An 18,814-nucleotide genomic window follows, 5' to 3' on the forward strand; every position below is an offset into this window, starting at 1 on the left:
TTCCTCCCATTACTTACTCAATGAGAGAAGGCCTTAGTTGGTGGCTGCAAATGAAAGTAGTGAGGGAAACGAGCCAAACACATGTTGGACACATTGCAGCCACAGTGTAAACACACAAATAACCACAGATGTGTAAAGACGCAGGTATTTAGCGGGGCTTTATGTGAAAATAAACTACTCATATGAGGTACTTTTACGAATGTGACCACTAGCGTAAACTAAGACTTATGAAAATGTCACATTTAAGGCAATGATGTTGAATGTAGGGTAACTAACCACTGAAAATCAACAATTACTGTCTTGCCAGCCAGAAATACACTGAGAGGACAAAAAAAACACTGATAGGCAAATGAAGCTTCGTATTTGCTTCATGAAACATCGTTTGTTGTCAGTGATCAGAATCAGTCCTATCGTGAGTATTTGTGAACGGGCACATAAATAAATGATTGCGTGGAGCAAAGGTGGCCGCTGGGTGTGTACAGATGTGTTTACTTTGAGTGGCTGGCAGCAACACGAGATTTCCTGTGGGTGTACCGCAGGCCGCTACGAGCTGCAAACAGCGTGGCCCTGTTTAAAAACGGCACACACACGAGTAAGACCCCCCACCCCCCACCACCCCGAGCCTCCCTGCCTGCATGCAGACTGCCTGCAAACAAACCAGACACAGTGCATCAATGCTCGTGTGTCCACGCACGTATTTGAGCTGTTCTACCTGCTGGATTTGCCCACACACAAAAAAATACCAGCGGACTTTAAATCGGGTGGATTATGCGGTCTTGGACTTATTCCATTCCTTAGGCAGCTTGAAACACTGAGACGCTTTGTCTGGATCCGCAGGTTGAAACTTTAACTCAAGAGAATCAACGTTTGCTTTACTTTCCAGCTTGGACACATCCTAGTTTGCATGTTGGCTGAATGTCAGTAAACACAGAATATTCGGAAAAATCTTTTTCTGTACACAAACAACTAGTGTGAGCTCAATTGCGTAACATCTGCGCATATTCCTTTTCTTGGTTGTGTTGTCATCTAATTACTATTTTATTCTGAAATCCTTTACATCCTGTGTTTACTTGCGGTAGGCCAAACAACACGCCCGGACACGCTATGACATGTCACGAGGCTTGAAATCTCAAATCGAAATAAAAATCAAATGAACTCGGACAAAAAGGGGTCACCAATATGGTGCCCGTGGGTACTTAGTCCCTCCTCTAATGGTATCAAATTTAAATCCAAACGACTTAAAAACACCCTAAAAGGAGATTGGAATCTGTGATATTGTGCAGATATTTATTTGGACCCCCAGCGCCCCTACCCAATAAAATTCGATATAATAGCTTTGTTGAAGCATACCAGGAACTTTGAGGCCAGTCACAACATCAAACAACTCCAGCATTTACGCAAGACTATTTCTCGCTCAATTTCACAAAAGAATTATGAACTGCTGAGTTATTATGAACAACGTGTACATGTAGATGGTGACTAGCTTGTGAACCAGAAGATTTAAAGTATTTATCTTAATGGAATGGAATGCAAGCAAAATGGATTAACAGACAGTGAATACATTTTTTCAGAAAACATTATGCAGCAAATAAGAATTTTGTGAGTCAAATGCTTTATGCCATAAAATTATAATCTGCACTTTTTTATTTTTACTTAATAAAAGTTCTATTTTTCTACATTTACCAGGATTATTTCAAGACAGTCAGTGATTACTTTTGCCGTTCAGAAAAGGCCTAAAAAAAAAGGGGGGGGGGGGGATAGTGACATTCTAGTAGCCTCTTGTGGTAAGAGTGTGTATTACAACTTGACAACTGTTTATTCAGTGCACATTGAATTCGATAATGAATTTGTATCCACATTGACGTAGCAAGTGACAACCTTTATTTCCATCAACTAGCTGATCACTGTAGGTGTTGATGTTAATGATTACGTTTCAATTATTACAGCACTGCTGGAGACGAGTGTAATTGCATTATCAGCGGCTGAGATGGAGAAAGAGCCCTTGCGTGGGGTGAAATGTATTATGTACATATTGGTGTGCTCTATTTGGCAATATTTCGGTCTGTGTCACTTTTGGTCATTGGAAATAACGCAGGTATTGGAACTGGAAAAACGACTGGTTAATTGATTTTCATACATACAGCTTGATTTGATCGTTTGTTGAATTGAACGACTAAGTCTAATAACTGCTCGATTTTCCAATTTTACAAGTGAAATAAAATATAGCACGCGACATCGAAGGCATCTCACTAACTGGCCAGCAGACGGCGCCAGAGTGGGTCTGAGGACGATATTCGGTATTTGTTTAGGTTGCCAATTCACTTTTTTATTTTGTGGGATGAAATTGAAGCAATAATTTCCAGGGTACGCCAAAGCAGTCATCGTGACGCGTCGCTCAACAAGCAGTTGAAGCCATTGTATTCCTTTGTTCAGAAAAATTGAGCAGGTCTTAACTTAAACTTTTCTGACGGTTTCGCAGTAGTGATGTGCATTCCAGTTCTTTTAAGTGAACTGAATCTTTAGAATCGGTTCACTCAAAAGATTAGTTCAAACGAATCGTTCAACGAATTTCTTCAGTGAACGAGAGTGAATGAATCACTTCCTAAAGTGATTCGTTCTTTTTTCAGTTCATATGACTTCAACCAGTAGGTGTCGGTAATGCGCATTGAAGCTGGTGCCACCTCGCCGTAAAACAAAACGAAGAAGAACATGACGTAACTTCCTGTTTACGAACGAGTCGTGAATTGCATTCCATGTTCAACAACTGAAGGGATCTGTGAGTGAACGAGTCAGTGATATTTTAATAAACATTTATGTTGAAACTTGTCTGGTGTTTTATTCCTTGTTTTTATTTTTTTGGGCATGAAAACAAAAATCTGACATTTGGTTAACTGCTTTATATGACAATATGTATGTGTTTTACGTTGTGTAATATGTGTTGGTGTCCCCGAAAATAAAGAGCAAGTAGTCAAATACACATTCTTGACACGTACAAAAAAATGCATAAAGTTATTAGGTAGGTGAAAATGGCGGTGTACCTAATGGAGTGTCCGAGTGACGTCACAGATGAACCAGCCAATCAGAAAGTGGGGGTGAAGGCGGGTGTGGCACTTTTCACTTTCAGTTAAGCTTTGACCATGATTTTTCCCTAATGAAGTGGCCTGTGATTAGGTACACCTGAAAATGGCGTTGTGCCTAATGGAGAGTCCGAGTGACGTCACAGATGAACCAGCCAATCAGAAAGTGGGGGTGAGGGCGGGTGTGGCACTTTTCACTTTCAGTTAAGCTTTGACCATGATTTTTCCCTAATGAACTGGCCTGTGATTAGGTACACCTAAAAATGGCGGTGTACCTAATGGAGTGTCCGAGTGACGTCACAGATGAACCAGCCAATCAGAAAGTGGGGGTGAGGGCGGGTGTGGCACTTTTCACTTTCAGTTAAGCTTTGACCATGATTTTTCCCTAATGAACTGGCCTGTGATTAGGTACACCTAAAAATGGCGGTGTACCTAATGGAGAGTCCGAGTGACGTCACAGATCAAACAGCCAATCAGAAAGTGAGGGTGGGTGTATTTTTTTAGGTGTACCTAATCACAGGCCAGTTCATTAGGGAAAAATCATGGTCAAAGCTTAACTGAAAGTGAAAAGTGCCACACCCGCCCTCACCCCCACTTTCTGATTGGCTGGTTCATCTGTGACGTCACTCGGACTCTCCATTAGGTACACCGCCATTTTTAGGTGTACCTAATCACAGGCCAGTTCATTAGGGAAAAATCATGGTCAAAGCTTAACTGAAAGTGAAAAGTGCCACACCCGCCCTCACCCCCACTTTCTGATTGGCTGGTTCATCTGTGACGTCACTCGGACTCTCCATTAGGTACACCGCCATTTTCAGGTGTACCTAATAACAGGCCAGTTCATTAGGGAAAAATAATGGCCAAAGCTTAACTGAAAGTGAAAAGTGCCACACCCTCCCTCACCCCCACTTTCTGATTGGCTGGTTGATCTGTGACGTCACACGGACGCTCCATTAGGTACACTACCATTTTCAGGTGTACCTAATACCTTTATGCATTTTTTGTACGTGGCAAGAATGTTTATTTGACTACTTGCTCTTTATTTTGGGGGACAACAACACATATTACACAACGTAAAACACATAGATTTTTATTTTTCATGGCCCAAAAAATAAAAACAAGGAATAAAACACCAGACAAGTTTTAACATAAATGTTTATTAAATAATAGTACATTTCAAACCAGCAATCTAATGTGAAATTGCAGTAGATATATTGGATAACAATATTTAGGCGTGTATATGCATACACGTTATTTAAAAACTACTGTGTTATAAAATAAAGATTACCCAAAGAGAAGCATAATCTCCACGCTGTTGCATAACGGCGCGTCCTTTCATGCAATAAAGTTAGCCGTTAGCTTGGGAAAAACGTGCATAAAAGAAGTGGTGTTTCAGGGAATGGTTCTTTCCTTCCTTGGCAAATGGTAAATCAACAAGTTCACGCCAGGAGCGAGATGTAACACGTTCACTGACTGATCCGTTGATTCACGGGAAGGGAGGCAGTTCAGCCATTGACTCGTTCCCTCACTGATCCGTTCTCGCGATGAACTGGAAATGCAAATCACTCACTGACTCGTTCACTCACAGATCCGTTAAGGCATTTTCTTCTTCGTTTTGTTTTAGGGCGAGGTGGCACCAGTTTCAATGCGGATTACCGACACCTACTGGTTGAAGTCATATGAACAGAAAAAAGAACACCTGATTCTTTCACTCTTTCACTGAAACAAATCCGTTCTTTTGAACGAATCGTTCACTCACGAGCCAACACTAGTTGTTGCCGAAACTGTCAGAAAAGTTTAAGCTAAGACCTGCTCAATTTGTCTGAACAAAGGAATACAATGGCCTTACAATACCAAATATTTAAAAAAAAAAAAGCTTAACTATACATGTTTTTATTTAAAAAAAAATAGCCTTACATGTTTATTTTTTTTATTTAAAAATGTATATGATCTTTTTAAATTATAAAAGCCATACTATACATGGTATATATATATTTTTTTACAAAAAGTTCTTCCTATCCTATACATTTTTTTTTACTAAAAAAAAGTAGGAGACAGATCAGTCAGACAGATTTGGCACACACACACACACACTCAATTTGTAACAGCCCTCCGCTTTATTGAAATACATCGGAGTCAGGTTAATATGAGTTGTCCACTGAAGTGTGGCAGCCAGTTCCATATATTTTGTTTTGACCTTACACCTTAAATATTTTTGTGCAAAAAGAATCTACATCACCTGTAGTGGGTTATCCTCAGTAAAACACCCAAACTGTTTAAAAAATAAGAGGGGGGGGGAAAGCAAATCCAAAGGAAAACAAACCAAAAACAAATGATTACATCTATTACATGCAAAACTGTACAAATTATTACAAAGCAATCCTAGAAAACAACCAAAGTGTATTATGATATGAAAGAGCAAAATACAGAAGGTATCGTAGATAAGACCTCACTGAAATGCAAAGGCAATTGATTTATTTAAGTTTTTCTCTCCACAGCAGCCCTATAACCATTTTTTAATCCACTCCTCCAATCACCATATTGCTTCCAACCTTTTCCTGAGTTAGTCTCTTTTCTTCGGGATTGTTTTCTTTAATTTGTACAACGGCCAATAAAAGGTCCTCCTCACTCTGGGGTAATACATTCCACATGCCAGGCGCTTGGGAGGTGCTTTCAATCAGAATCAAATCGACTTTTGTTAGTAACGCAACGAAAAGGAAAACACACACGTGTGGAATAGTGTTTCAAAAAAAAAAAAAAGCTGAATGACGAGAAATGATCACGTAAAGTACTGTTTGTTTCCCTGACAACCACACTTAAGAAGTGACAATAGCATATTAGAAGCACACTGTAGTGTTGTGAATATTCACATGGTAGTGTCACATTTGAGGACACTTTGCATCCACCAGTACAAGAAATAAAATAAAATAACAGTCAGCACTATGATAAGCAGATTGGGGTTGTGAGTGGGAGGCAAGTTTATAAACAATGATCTCCCTCAGTGTTGACATTCTTTTTCCTCATAAATGAGTAGATGATCCAAACAAACATTGTTCAATACAAGCATGTTGCCTCTCTTTTTCCCCACTTTTTTTTTTTTTTTGGTTTCACACATGCACACAAACATTTTGCTGCATTAACGTCTCGTCAGTGCGTATGCGGGTTCATCCAGATTTTCACTCAAATGCAAATCAATGTTAGGGGGGGGGGGGGGGGGAACAAAGTGTCATAAAATAAAACAAATTAAATTCAAATAAAAGTTTTAAAATTGTGAATAAAACTCCAAATCATTCCAGAATAAAAGGAAAATAAAAGTGTAGTTCTCTATAGGATTTCCTTATCATATATTACTCTCTACTTTGAACCTATGTACATTATTGTGGTGGTTGGTCGAGGGGGGTCAAAGTGGACCCCTTTTGATGATTGGTCCAACGGACCGAAGATGAGTGATGACGTTTTATTTTGGAAGGGAAACGGATCATAAAGTCACTCACTTAGTGGGAAGTTTAGTGTTAGCAAAGTCTGCAGCTTGGTTGGGAATGAGGGAGGGGGGGCCGGGCGGGGGAGGTGTTCTTCCGGCCGCCATGAGAAACGAATGCTTCTAATCTAAGATTGATAAATAAATTAAAATATTGTCCCCTAAAACCCCAAAAGGCTCCTATGTACAAATACAAATCTTTTTTTTTTTCTGTCTTTGCATCTGAATGAGGCAGAGAGGGGGCGTGTCGGTTGATGCTGAAAAGGAGGGAGATGTTTGATTCATATACCACTTCTCCACCCAAACAGGAAGGGGAGGGGGGGAGGGGTCGAGAGAGGTACAGTTGTGTGGGCCTGGGGGGGTCGTGTGCTGTCGCTGGGCTGCCGGGCTAGTGAGGGCGCGGTGGGTTGGTCAGGCGGGCCGGCTCATGTGTCCCAGCCCGTGCGGTCAGTGCTCTCCAAGGACAACGACTTGGTCTTGTGAGGCGAGGCCGGACTCGGGGGGCTGCTGAAGGTTGAGCTGTTGGAGGCTGTCGAGTGACGAGGGGAGTCAGAATCCTGCAAAAGAAAAAGGAAAAAAATAAATAAAGGGACGCCTTTACGTTGAGCTTTCATTTGGTTGGATTCCCTCTGTTGCCACGGTAACCGTATGCACATGGAGGACGATTATCCTAACACATGATGGCAAGAAATGGAGGATAAAAATCGACAGCAGATCATTCATTCAGATGAGACAAACACTTTTGTTCTTATTCTCGATTTCATTGATGCTGTGCAATAGTTTTTCTTCCCCCATTTAGATTTTTTTGCAAATGTCTTACCACAAACCAAGCATCAAGTCAAACAAGGAATTGTTAGTGAGCCAAGATATCAACCGAGCATTATTCCAAATGTTTCAGAAACGGGAATTTGGGCCTTAACCTGAATATTGACTGCATGTAGCTCTTCACCTAATATTTTGTTGCGCAACCTTTTGAGGCGATCACCACACTCAAAACAGTTTGTGTAACTTTCACTGAGACTTCTGCACCTCTTAGCAAATCTTTTGGCCCACTTTTCATGCACAAGCTGTTCCAGCTGTTTGAAGGGAGTGAGTGTTTCCGCTTCTTCCACGGATGCTCAAGACAGCAGGATTGCGACCAGGGAGCATAGAAAGCCTCTTTTAGTCCAATGTTTTAGACTTTGGTCTGTTTTGGATCATTATCCTGTTGCAAGACATTTATGCTCCGGCACTGAGGCCAAGCTTATGGAGACAGGGCAGTACATTTCTCTCGAGAAAACCTTGGAAGTCTTGAGATTTCATTATCCCTGCACACATTCGAGTCTGGGGAAAGTCCGGAGAGCAGATCCGAAACAAAGTGCACAAGTCAAACATGGTTATGGCGGACAAGAAGTGCACTGTAGCCATTGGCTCGTGTTTAGTCGAAGTGGAAACAAACATGCTGCGTGATTGGCTGAGTGGGCAGTGATCAAAAGGGGAGGTGGAAGGTCAAGCTGAAATGCTCTGGTGAACGATGTGACGAGGCACCATTCCCTCGGAATGTCCAAATGTGGTACGTGGGGGACATTTGTGAACTTGACACACATCCGATCACTGTGAGGATGCATGTACAATAACACACACTAAAACACACACACACGTCTTGTTGGGTGCTCTCGCTTGAGTGTCGGGGTGCAGGTCGTCGCAGTTGTTGACATTACCTTCATCTTACTAAGCAAGGTCCTTAAAGCTCTTTTCAGATCGGGGGTCTTCTCCGACGGCGAAACTGCCTGCCACTGCAGAGGAGAGTTCAAACTCAGCGCCGCACCCACAGACAGCAGGCTGGGGTGGGAGAGGGCCGGCTAGCGGGAGGGGTGAAGGTGTGAGAGAAATGGGGCGGTATGGGAGCGGGGCGGCTTCCGCCGTTTGGCTGCCATGAGGGTGACGGTGGAGAAGGGCAGGGGGGGAGGAGGAATGGGGTGGGGCTTGTTTAGATGGGCGGGTTACCCATGACCAAACAACTACAGCGCTTACTGCACAATGAGGCGTGACATGACAGACTTTCCTTTCACAGAACAGGAAGTGACAATGTAGGCTACAACCCAGCCCGGGGGGGGGGATCAGAAAGCTCCGCCAAAGTGGGTGCTGCTGCTGCAGAACTATGACATCACAGGGTGCCGACCAATCAGGAGGTTGGAACATGAGGTAAAGCGCCTGCCGGGATGTTTGTGGCGGATGGGGGGGGGGGGGGATGCGCAAGAACTATGATCGCATGCAAAGACACAATCTTGTTGTTGGGTCGACTATCTACTGTATGACAAGTTCTCCCTTGAGTTTGTTCACATGACCGCGGTATGCACTGACCTCTCTGTCAAACTGGGAGAGGGGAGCTTCCCCACAGTCAATGCCGCCACCTGAGGACAAGGAGCTCTCGGAGGGCGACGTCATGGCTTGGCGCTTGGAGCTGTAGCTTCCGCCCGATAGCTCCCGACGCAGGGCGCTGCCATTCTGGGAGGACGAGCCTGCGGGCACATGAAGGGAGAAAGAATTCGAAGGGAGATCCCGGGACCGCTTTGAAGCAGGAATGACTCGTCGCTCACGTATGCCAAGTCCACTGCTGGCGCTCATGGAGCGGCCCGGCTCGGCCCTGTTCTTGGTGATGGAAGGGATGCTGACGGAACCGCTGAAGCCTGCACGGCTCTCTTGGATGCGGACGTTCTATTTTAAGCAAACACATTGAAAAAAAATAATGAGGCACAAACAGCAGCATGGAAAAAACAATATGCGTGTAAATGATGTGTTATGCATTATGTTCTGCGCGATTACATGAGTTGAAATACCATTGGCAAGTCTTTGAGAATCTGGATTCCATCCCCAGGTCCCATGTGGGCAACATGGTTAAAGTTTGTAGGGTTGGAGATCAGCTTGTTCCTCATCTCTGGATCCCGCAGCATCTCTCTGCATTCACAAAACCATTTTTTTGTCAGACTAAATAAAATCAACCAAACTAAATTAAAAGTGAGTGTGAATTAAAACAGAACATGAATGTTGGATTTGAAGTACCTCCTCTGCTGAAGTCGTTCTTCTTCTGGCACCCTGAAGGAGAAGCGTCTCTTATTGGTCATGCTGCGTACCATCTGCTTCCTGCTGTTGTCTGACGTCTCCGGGACGACCAGCTCGTCGCCCTCTGAAAAATTACAACATTGTCCCGGCTGTGTTTAGATCGGTGACTACAAAGCACATACACACGGTTGCTAACAACATGATCAGTGTTGCCACAGACACATCTGCTGCTTTCTGATCTCCGTTCCAACACTGAATCAACAGTTCGAATCGAAAATCCAAGATGAACCCAACACAGAATTTGGGATTGGACTACTCACCTGCTGTTTTGTTTCTAAAGTAGATGAGCCGCACTGTTTCCAGCCCCAACAGGTTTAGGGAGCCATCGACGTTCAACGGTCGCACCTGTAGTCGGACAAGGATCCTCATTATTTTTCATTTGATCAAGTGCAAGCGTGTTTTCATTTTCTCCACAAGAGGGAGACAAAGGGCAGACTTTTACTGCCTGCTTCCAATTTGACAAGTAGCAACCAATCTAACCATTTATACTGCAAATGCATTGTCAAATATTTGATACACATTAGAAAAAGTCTGATTAGCTTTCATGCAATTTCCTCTTATGAGACGTATAAAATGTGTTATAGGTGCAGAAAAATCTGTCACTTCAACCCATGTGGTATAAATTCAGCACAAGTAGTTTCAGATCATAACACGGACCTTCTTTAGTGGGATGGTCTGAATCCAGTCCATGGTGTTGACATCAAACACATCAACTGCATTCTCACTGTACACTGACAGATAAGGGGCATTGTAGCCTAAAGGGGGTAAAAAAAAAAAAAAAAAAAGATTTTGTTATTGGTTACCCATTTCGGTCGAGGTCAAATCAACATCCAGTTCAACTTGGAAAATGCTTACAGGCGCCGTTTGGCACAGCAGGCCACATGAGCTCCTGCTGGCGTGACCTGCGACCTTGAGAGTCCACGTACACGCCGATGGCACTGAAGCAGAGTAGCAACTCCTTGCTAGAGATCTCCACGGCACAAAGGGCATCCAGGTTCTGCTGAGGGATAAAAGCCAGGGTGTGGTCCTCGGGATGGAGTAGGCTAACTGGAGACACGTCGCCATGGACACTATGGGAGGAAAGCTTTGAGTCACACTCAACAGAAATGAGGAGGGCAAATTCTCACGGGGTCAGCCGATCAAGTACCTGTAGCGGGTGAAGCCGGACTGGTAGCCCACATACAGCCGCTCATTAAGCAAACCCATCCATTGGACGAGCCCTGGAGCTGCCAGTTCCCGCAGCCGACGGTGGCGGACTTTGCTCTTGTTCACCTAAAGTGCAAGGAGGGCATGTTGGATATAATAATAAAAAAAAAAATGGAACAGCAAGTGTGGTTGGTACAAACCTCGTAGCACATGATTTGCCTCTTCATGGCCACACAGAGACACGTGAGCGAGCCGTTACGGACTGGCCCGGAGACGATGGTTTGACAGCCTTTAGTCTCGCCGAGCTTGTAGGAGTCAATCTCGCGGCCATCCAGGGCCTGCGTGGGGAATAGTCGGACGTGGCGGTTCCGTCCGGAGATGACGGCCAGCAGCTGCTCCTGGGGGATCAGGTCAATGTGGTGCACCTTCTTATTGTCGCCCACTCGAATGATTTCTGAGGAGGGATGCGGAGTTGGAAGAGTTATAGAGAATTATATTAACCGACAATCCGTTTTGTCAAGTAAATTGACAGGTCTTACCATCTTTGGTGACGTGGATGACAAAGAGGCCTTCTTCGTTGCCGAGGGCGACGCGCTCGTGATCTGAAAGCAAAATGGCATATTGTTTGAGAACGCTATCGCTAATCTTGTTGGTTTTCCATGAATGCTACGCCGCTAAGATAAATGACATGACTATATTTTGCACGTTGAATTCTCACCTATAATAGCAGCCGACTGTGTCGTCTTGATGAGCGGCAGCGTGCTGTCGTAAGCCTCCTTGGGGACGTAGACGAAGCGCTCCTTGAGCTTGTTCTTCTTGAGGATACGGTGGAGCTCATTGAGAAGGCCCACCCATTTGTTTCTCTCCTGGTCACTGTCGGCTAGAATCAAGATGGATGGCTTGTGGCTGCTGGAGGGGGAGAGCTGAGACGCCGTTACCTGTGGAACATATTGGAAAATTGTTTCTATTCTTTTATTTTGGTGGTTGATGCTAAAAAAAATCCAAACAGTGAAGACAAATTAAGCAAAATTCTTATCATAATGCTGACAGGATGTATTAGGAAGAAAATGTCTTCATTAAATGAATTCAATTAAATTTGACACGGATAAATACAGATGAGAGGAACCCACTCTGAAGATGCACGGGATGTCTTTGCGGCTAGCGTGAATAACGTCGGAGGCCAAAACAGAGCTGACGGAAAACTCCTCGTCCCTGAATGAAACAAAGGCAAGACGAGGTCAAACGTGCAGCAGTACAACCATTTAAATCATATCTGTAATCCAAATATCAATTTCATCTACTTCAGTTCTGATTCATCTTTCAGGCTTTTAAACAAGACATTTTAGAGAGCAAATTATTTGCGTATTATAAGACACATTAACGGCTTTAACAAGTATTATATCAGCTTGCAAGACATGACCAGCGGTATATATTTTCTTACCTCATATCTATGACCTGGCTCACAACTACACTCGGCTGTGTTGTCTTTCCTTCTCCAATCTCGTAGAGAAAAAGTTTGAAGTCGCACACCACAGCCATGGCCCTCTGCCAACCCTTCTTCACTCCGGTTGGTTTAGGCACCTACAACCCAAATGTTATCGTAAGGTGGACATAAACTAACTTTTACTAGGAGTAATTATTTCCGAGCTCACTTACCCTTACGTGCCCTTCGTATGCAGTCCCAATGCCCCTCTGAGGGTCGATCCCGAGCGGTCCTTTGGTCTGATCCTGTGGAACGGGACATACTGCTGGAGCCTTGTCTGCACATGTTACATGGCAGGAGAAGTTGCACACTGGATGAGGAGAGAGCAAACAGGTTAGATGTTTGTGGAAGCAATTTCACCGTTGTATTCACTGACATTTCTATTCATCGCATGAACTTATAAAGCAATTTGCAAAGCTTTTACCTTCACAGGTGCAACCTTGGCGTATGAGTCCCACCATGAGAGAAGTGCACTGGTTGCATTTAGTGGGCGTGCTGAATGATTTCACCACAAACTGATGTGCTTTGGGCTATAATGAAAGGATAGAGACAGTTAAGATGCAATGCAGTTTTCAACTTGAACGTAACCAACAGAAGAAAAAAAAAAAGGCTAACCTTAGGGGAAGAGCGACCGATACTGCCATATCCTCCTGAGCGCAAACTGGGGTTCTGGACTGCACGAGGAGAATGATCTATCAACTGCAGGATGAAGGACAAGGAAGAAGAGCAATGTGAAGAGTGAATTCTGATTTTGTTTCCCCATATGCATCTAGCAATCATACAAGGGGAACAGTAAAATTCAGTTTTCTTCATATGAATCTATCTCACCTCTATGGGATCCATATCACTGGCCATTGAGGGTGAACGTGAGCGGGACTTGCGGTGAGACTTCTGGTCATCTTCCCGGGATGGAGTGTTGGAGCTTGTGAAATTATCCATTGAGTCCACCTGATGAGAAAGATGAAAGAAAAGAAAAAATGATGAAGCAGAATGACAGAAATACAAGCATACTGGAAGTTCACCAAAATGTGCCCTCTTTAATTTGTAGGGAAAAGATTACCCGTCAGATCATTGAAAGGAAAAATAAAAAAAATAAAAAATCACTCCTGTCACTGATGAGAAAGATTCCATTATGATCCACACTTTTATGGTCTATCTTCTGATTATTAAGAAAAGAAAAATCGAAAGCCCATGCTGATTGGCACCATATTGTACACCAGCTACCTTGCATGGCAATTCCCAAAGCAAACAAAGACCCATATAAGAAAATAGGACAAGTCTAACATGCCTTTTAACACCACACCAACTACAAAAAAAAAAAGAAGCATCATATCCCACCCTTGCCATGCAACTTTAATAGTCCACAGGACACCCACACAAATGAAATCAACGATACAAGCGGCTAAACAAGAGTGGTTGGTAAGTGGCTTACGCGTCTGCCTTTGCTAGCCGTGCCAACGGATGGTGAGCGCTTCGGCGGCAGAAGAGGTGGCAGAGACAGAAGTGAGTGACTATTAAAAACACATCTAAACATTTTCGATGATGTGTAAAGGGGTTGGACTGAGGAACACAATGACGGAAGAGCAGGGAAAGTCTAATCGAGGTCTGCTTTTAGCTAAAAATATAAATGACTAGAAAATGGGGTGTTTGTATCAACTCTTTGGTGGTAAAGTTCAAACCAATCCCCACAACGGGAAAGCCATCGTGGACAGAGTTCACTAACATACACTGACTAACTAGAACCGGGACTGCAACATGTCAATCACTACAAGGGTTTCTACTTGGGAGTTGCATTTCCACTCGACACAAACAAAAAACGTCCATCTAACCAAGGAAACTTACGTCTTCCCAAAACTCAATTAAAGAAGATGAAGAAGAAGAATAAGAGTCCTGATGTATCAAAAAAAACAAAGGACAAATGATGTAACGATGCAAATATGGAAAGATGAAAAAAAAAAAAGAAACCGTTCAATAAAGCCAATTAGAGTTGAGAACAAAATGGTGACCATTTTTGATGATCCTTCACTGTATTTTATACAAGTGAGCTGACAAACACTCACATCGAACTGGTCAAGTGTTGAGGTGGGGGCATTGAGAAAAGCTAAGAAAGAATTCTGGGAATCCTGATGCTTGACACCTAAGGGACACAGAGCAAATAATACAATGTTGGTTATGAAAGGGTGACTTCAACAAAATGAGTTGTTGCTAGCTTCTCACAAGGGCTTTTACGTAATCAAATTTCGATGCCATGTTTTTTCATTCCTAGCACAGAAAACAAATCGATTCAAAATACTGCATTTTTTTAAAAATGTTTTTGTTTGAATGCTTTAACTGCACTTTGATTTTTTTTTTTTTTTTTTTAACTGAATATGACATCATCCGCATCATATTGATCAATGTCTTTGTCATCATGACATCAAACGAACGCTGCTCATTTCCGTGAGAGATTGAACAATCGTATCCAAGCAGTTATGTTGACAAAAGTGTAGCGGGCACCTCTGCGTAACCGCAGCTCCTCGTTCTCTTTCTTCAGCCTGTCGATTTCAGCCACGAGGTCCTGATTTCTACTCTCTATGTCCTGCAGTTTACTGGTGGGAGCGTGGAAAGACAAGCGTCATTTCACAAGTTGTGTATTTCTGAGAATTACTTGAAGAGAAAAAATAAGAATATACCATTCCGTGGAGATGTTGTTAGCCTTGACCTTATTCAGCTCATCCTGAATTCCCTGTTTGGCCCGGATCTCGGCATCTAAGGCAGACTGCAACTCCAGGCGAGCAGACATATCCAACTTGGCAAAGCGACGCATCTTCCAAGGCATGTCCTGCAGCACAAGAGAAGGAGTTCAAAAAAAACATTGGACATGCTTCTAACATGTCAAGTAAGTACGGGTTTTACCGTAGCTCTCGCTCCCAGACTGGTATTTCTCAAGCCCTCCAGCTCTTCCGTCATCTTTGTGGCCAAAGCCTGCAGGTAACCGCGAGCATCTTTCTCATCGCTCACCCTGGGGGGAAAAAAACAACATATTTCATTACTAAAGTGATGATTAAAAGAAATGAACACAAATAAATCGATGCTATACCGAGACATTCCACTAGGGGGCGACCAAAACAAGAGGATACGCAATGAAAATTCCAAACTTGCCCTTTAAATATGTGAGAATGCTAAGACTTTAGGCTTGTCCAACAAAGAGAGGCCAAGCAGCTGGCAAGGTGTCAGCTGCAGAGGGAAGTGATCTGAGTAAGAGGGAGGGTCAAACAGCTCATGATCCTCAGAGGTATGCAAAAAATGTAGCATTAACACGGTGAGGTGGAACCCAATACACCCACCGCACTTTTCGATCTGAAGCCATTTCAAGTTAGATGAAGCAGATCAAAGTGAAGCAGATACAAATTGGAGCTGCAGTCTTTATGCTAATACAGGACGTGAGGTCCCAGCTTGTTAGCTACCAAAGGGGAAATTATATAAGGGTTTCTGCGGTAATAAATGTTTGCCCCAGAATGTAGTGCAGCACTATTTGCCCTGTAATAGAACAGTAGGGGTCCAACAGGTGTCCTATGACACTCTTAGGGTGGTCCCACTTAAGTCTTTCAAGGAATTTTATAAACACAGGTGTCAACAGGAATTGTTTGCTAGTCATTCATTCGTGTGGCGGTCGTGGTGAACGATTTTCTCAGACCATCAGAATCTAATATCGGCCCATGATGAAAAATGATTTCATTTGAATTTTCATTTATCAGTCAATCAGACAGACAAGTGCGGCTGAGGAGAGGAACATCACCGCTGCCTCTGAATGGGACCTATGGTCACAAGCGAATGTTGAGAAATGGGAGTTCACAGAGCACAGACTAGGTAGGTGAATTCATTTTCCCGTAAATGACAGACGGACAGACTCTTTTGTTTGGCTGTCTGGAGGGAACCACATATCCATTGCCAGGTGTTGAGCAATTGGAAAAGTGAATTCCCGCTGAGCTTGGGACTGGGGGGGGGGGGGCTGAAGACAGCAGTTTAAATAATCACTTCGCAAATTGTCTTTTGCTTTTCAACATGAACCAGCTCAATTAAAATTAGGTTCCTCTTGAAAGGACCAGGGTTATTTTAAACTGATTTAAATTGATGTCATGGTGATTGTATAACACATTTGAGAACTAGCTAATTAGAATGACAATGCGTGTTTACGCTTTAAAGATGAAGGACATTTTTTTTGGGTCTGGTTAACCTGTTAGGCGAGTAAAAGAATCATTTCCTGAGTGCAACAATGTGTGTTGCTCACCACTGGATGATTTCTGTGATCTGGGCCTCCCAGTGAGCAACACTCTCCTTTTTGTCAGCCAACTCTCTCATCTCTTCCTCAAGTTGCCGGTTGGAGACATTCAACTTCTCAAACATGCTTGTTATCTGAGGAAATGAACATGTGATGTCAAATGCAGTACAGAGGATTCTTTTAAATATCACATTTTTTTAAAGCTAGGGAATCATAACTGGCACACAGAATAACAGAGGTCATATGTATGAAGCAAACTTCAAATAATGAACATCTGCTAGTGGATCTGACGAATAGGTGCTTGGCCTTGAAATGACTTCCAATTGGACATTTAAGTCCAAGTATTGTTGAAGGTCTTTGAAAATATTTCTGACTGCATTCCCAGTGACACACAAAGCACTCAACACCATTACATTGTTTAAGACGTATCCTGAAATCTTTCATGTCTGTTGTGCAAGAGAATGTAACCATAGAGACGCAACAAATGGCAAACTGTTCCATTGTTTGATCAAATGCCTCACTTACAAAGCACATTTTATTTCTGTCAGGTCTGTGAGATAATGCTCACACTGATACAGTATAACGTCGACAGGCTTTTCCGAGCTCGGGTGAGGCAGTACCGTAAATTTTGGACTATAAGGCGCGGCATTTTTTTTTGTGCAAATTTTGAACCCGGAATCACAAGTTTTAGCTAATGCGGTTTATAGTCCAGTGCGGCTTATAGTCTGAAAATTACAGTACCTGGGGACAGCAAAGGTAACATTTTGAGGGTTTTTTTTAGATTCATTTTAAGGTTCAGAAAGGGATCTGAACCACGACAGTGAAAATTTCAGACACTTTTCTTCCAGGTGTCAAAATGCCTTACACACATAAGGCATTGAAAGTAGGGAGCCTTTTTCAACTTTCAAGAATCTTTTCCTAAATCAACAGAATCCAGATTGTCATTCCACTGCACAGCGGGCTATTGACGAGTGATTTCTTTGGCATCAGGAGCAAGTGGGTGGGGGTGGAATAATGTGATGAAAACATTTAGGCTGATCCAGAAAGGTAACCTGAGGTCAGAGACTTGATTTATTTGAGACAGGTTGAGGAAATGGCTTAAGTGCAAGATAAACTTTCATCTTTTTTATTATTTTGATTATTTCAGAAATATATCTTACCTTATCCAATTCACTGGATAGCTTTTTATTTTCTTCAGTAAGCAGAACTTTTTCCCTTTCATACTTTTGCTTGTAATCCGTCTCCAACTCTTCCCGCTCACATTGACTGTGGAGGAGAAAAAACAGATTGTTAAAGTTGTGACACTGTAAAAACCTTGGAATATTCTGACCCTGTAAAGTTAATTTAGAAATTAGTTTCTGGCCCAGTGACACTTGGACACCCAGCATGAGTCCCCTCTCATTTAAATGAGCAAGTGTAACATAGTTTGTGTTATTTTAATGTTGAAACGTAACAAAGCTGTAACTAGAAGGAAGTATGACCAAATGTCATATACTGTGAACAACATGTGCTGTGTTTTATAAACTGTCAACGTTGCCTGAAGTATCTCTAGGAGAACCTGACAACACCAAGCAAGACTGAAGTGCTGGACGAGGCTTCCGCCGGTACGCGGCGTCCGTTAGCTAGCTGGTGGCTTGCGCCTTCCTGCGGCATGAAAAGCTCTGCCGGAGGTCCTCTCTAACGGTTCAAACATTTGTACTTGTTGACTTAAAAAAGATGTCTGGAAAAAAAAATTCTCCCTAACAGTCTTGTAAAATCAGAAATCAGCAAATTTTGGAATGCCAATATTTAGATCAAAATATGTGAATCTGCTGATGTCAGAGGCACACTATCCTCACTTGTTATTTTTACGCAATATTAACAAATCTATGAACACGAAAAATGTCTGCGAAATGAGAAACGCCGCCTGTGTTTCGTCCTGTCGAAGAAAGCTACGACATAATAAGGTAAGGGATTCATTGGCCCAGAAGCTGCCACATCAAGAAACTGATCAACTGGATATCAACATGGATGAAGTCAATGAAAATTTCACACATGAAAAAAAAATTCAGTTTAAACATCCAATTGAATAGTTGTAAAGGACTTGCAAATCATTGCTTTTTACTTCTGTTTTGCACAACGTTCCAACTTGTTTAGGGTTGTATATGACTGGCACTAAATGTTCGCAATATGAGATGTCAGTTTGTACCACTGCCAAATTAAGGAAATTATGTCTGAATTGTTGACAGTATTTTAGTTGAAAAAAGAAAAAAAAAAAAGGGCCACTC

At 42.7% G+C, this 18,814-nt stretch overlaps 1 protein-coding gene across 2 annotated transcripts in view; it reads right to left on the reverse strand.

The window, feature by feature from the left end:
• Positions 1-5,175: 5,175 nt before the first annotated feature.
• The window catches only part of cdc42bpab (CDC42 binding protein kinase alpha (DMPK-like) b), a 42,230-nt gene continuing 28,591 nt past the window's right edge, over positions 5,176-18,814 (reverse strand). Inside the window, exons 18-43 of one of the 2 annotated variants that reach the window (XM_037244031.1) lie at positions 17,708-17,813; positions 16,557-16,681; positions 15,182-15,287; positions 14,959-15,107; positions 14,783-14,874; positions 14,347-14,423; positions 13,719-13,757; positions 13,115-13,234; positions 12,902-12,985; positions 12,711-12,816; positions 12,460-12,596; positions 12,245-12,384; positions 11,934-12,015; positions 11,522-11,741; positions 11,343-11,405; positions 11,004-11,257; positions 10,805-10,929; positions 10,513-10,727; positions 10,315-10,412; positions 9,918-10,002; positions 9,598-9,721; positions 9,375-9,492; positions 9,135-9,252; positions 8,899-9,056; positions 8,256-8,330; positions 5,176-7,112 (exon numbers count right to left, since the gene is read on the reverse strand). In XM_037244031.1, coding sequence (XP_037099926.1) covers positions 6,981-7,112; positions 8,256-8,330; positions 8,899-9,056; positions 9,135-9,252; positions 9,375-9,492; positions 9,598-9,721; positions 9,918-10,002; positions 10,315-10,412; positions 10,513-10,727; positions 10,805-10,929; positions 11,004-11,257; positions 11,343-11,405; positions 11,522-11,741; positions 11,934-12,015; positions 12,245-12,384; positions 12,460-12,596; positions 12,711-12,816; positions 12,902-12,985; positions 13,115-13,234; positions 13,719-13,757; positions 14,347-14,423; positions 14,783-14,874; positions 14,959-15,107; positions 15,182-15,287; positions 16,557-16,681; positions 17,708-17,813 — 3,148 coding nt within the window. In that variant the 3' untranslated portion in view covers positions 5,176-6,980. The remainder of the gene's footprint in view (positions 7,113-8,255; positions 8,331-8,898; positions 9,057-9,134; positions 9,253-9,374; positions 9,493-9,597; positions 9,722-9,917; positions 10,003-10,314; positions 10,413-10,512; positions 10,728-10,804; positions 10,930-11,003; positions 11,258-11,342; positions 11,406-11,521; positions 11,742-11,933; positions 12,016-12,244; positions 12,385-12,459; positions 12,597-12,710; positions 12,817-12,901; positions 12,986-13,114; positions 13,235-13,718; positions 13,758-14,346; positions 14,424-14,782; positions 14,875-14,958; positions 15,108-15,181; positions 15,288-16,556; positions 16,682-17,707; positions 17,814-18,814) is intronic. The other variant, XM_037244032.1, reaches the window with a different exon arrangement.

This window comes from Syngnathus acus, chromosome 24, assembly GCF_901709675.1.
Source record: "Syngnathus acus chromosome 24, fSynAcu1.2, whole genome shotgun sequence".
Classification (NCBI taxonomy): domain Eukaryota; kingdom Metazoa; phylum Chordata; class Actinopteri; order Syngnathiformes; family Syngnathidae; genus Syngnathus; species Syngnathus acus.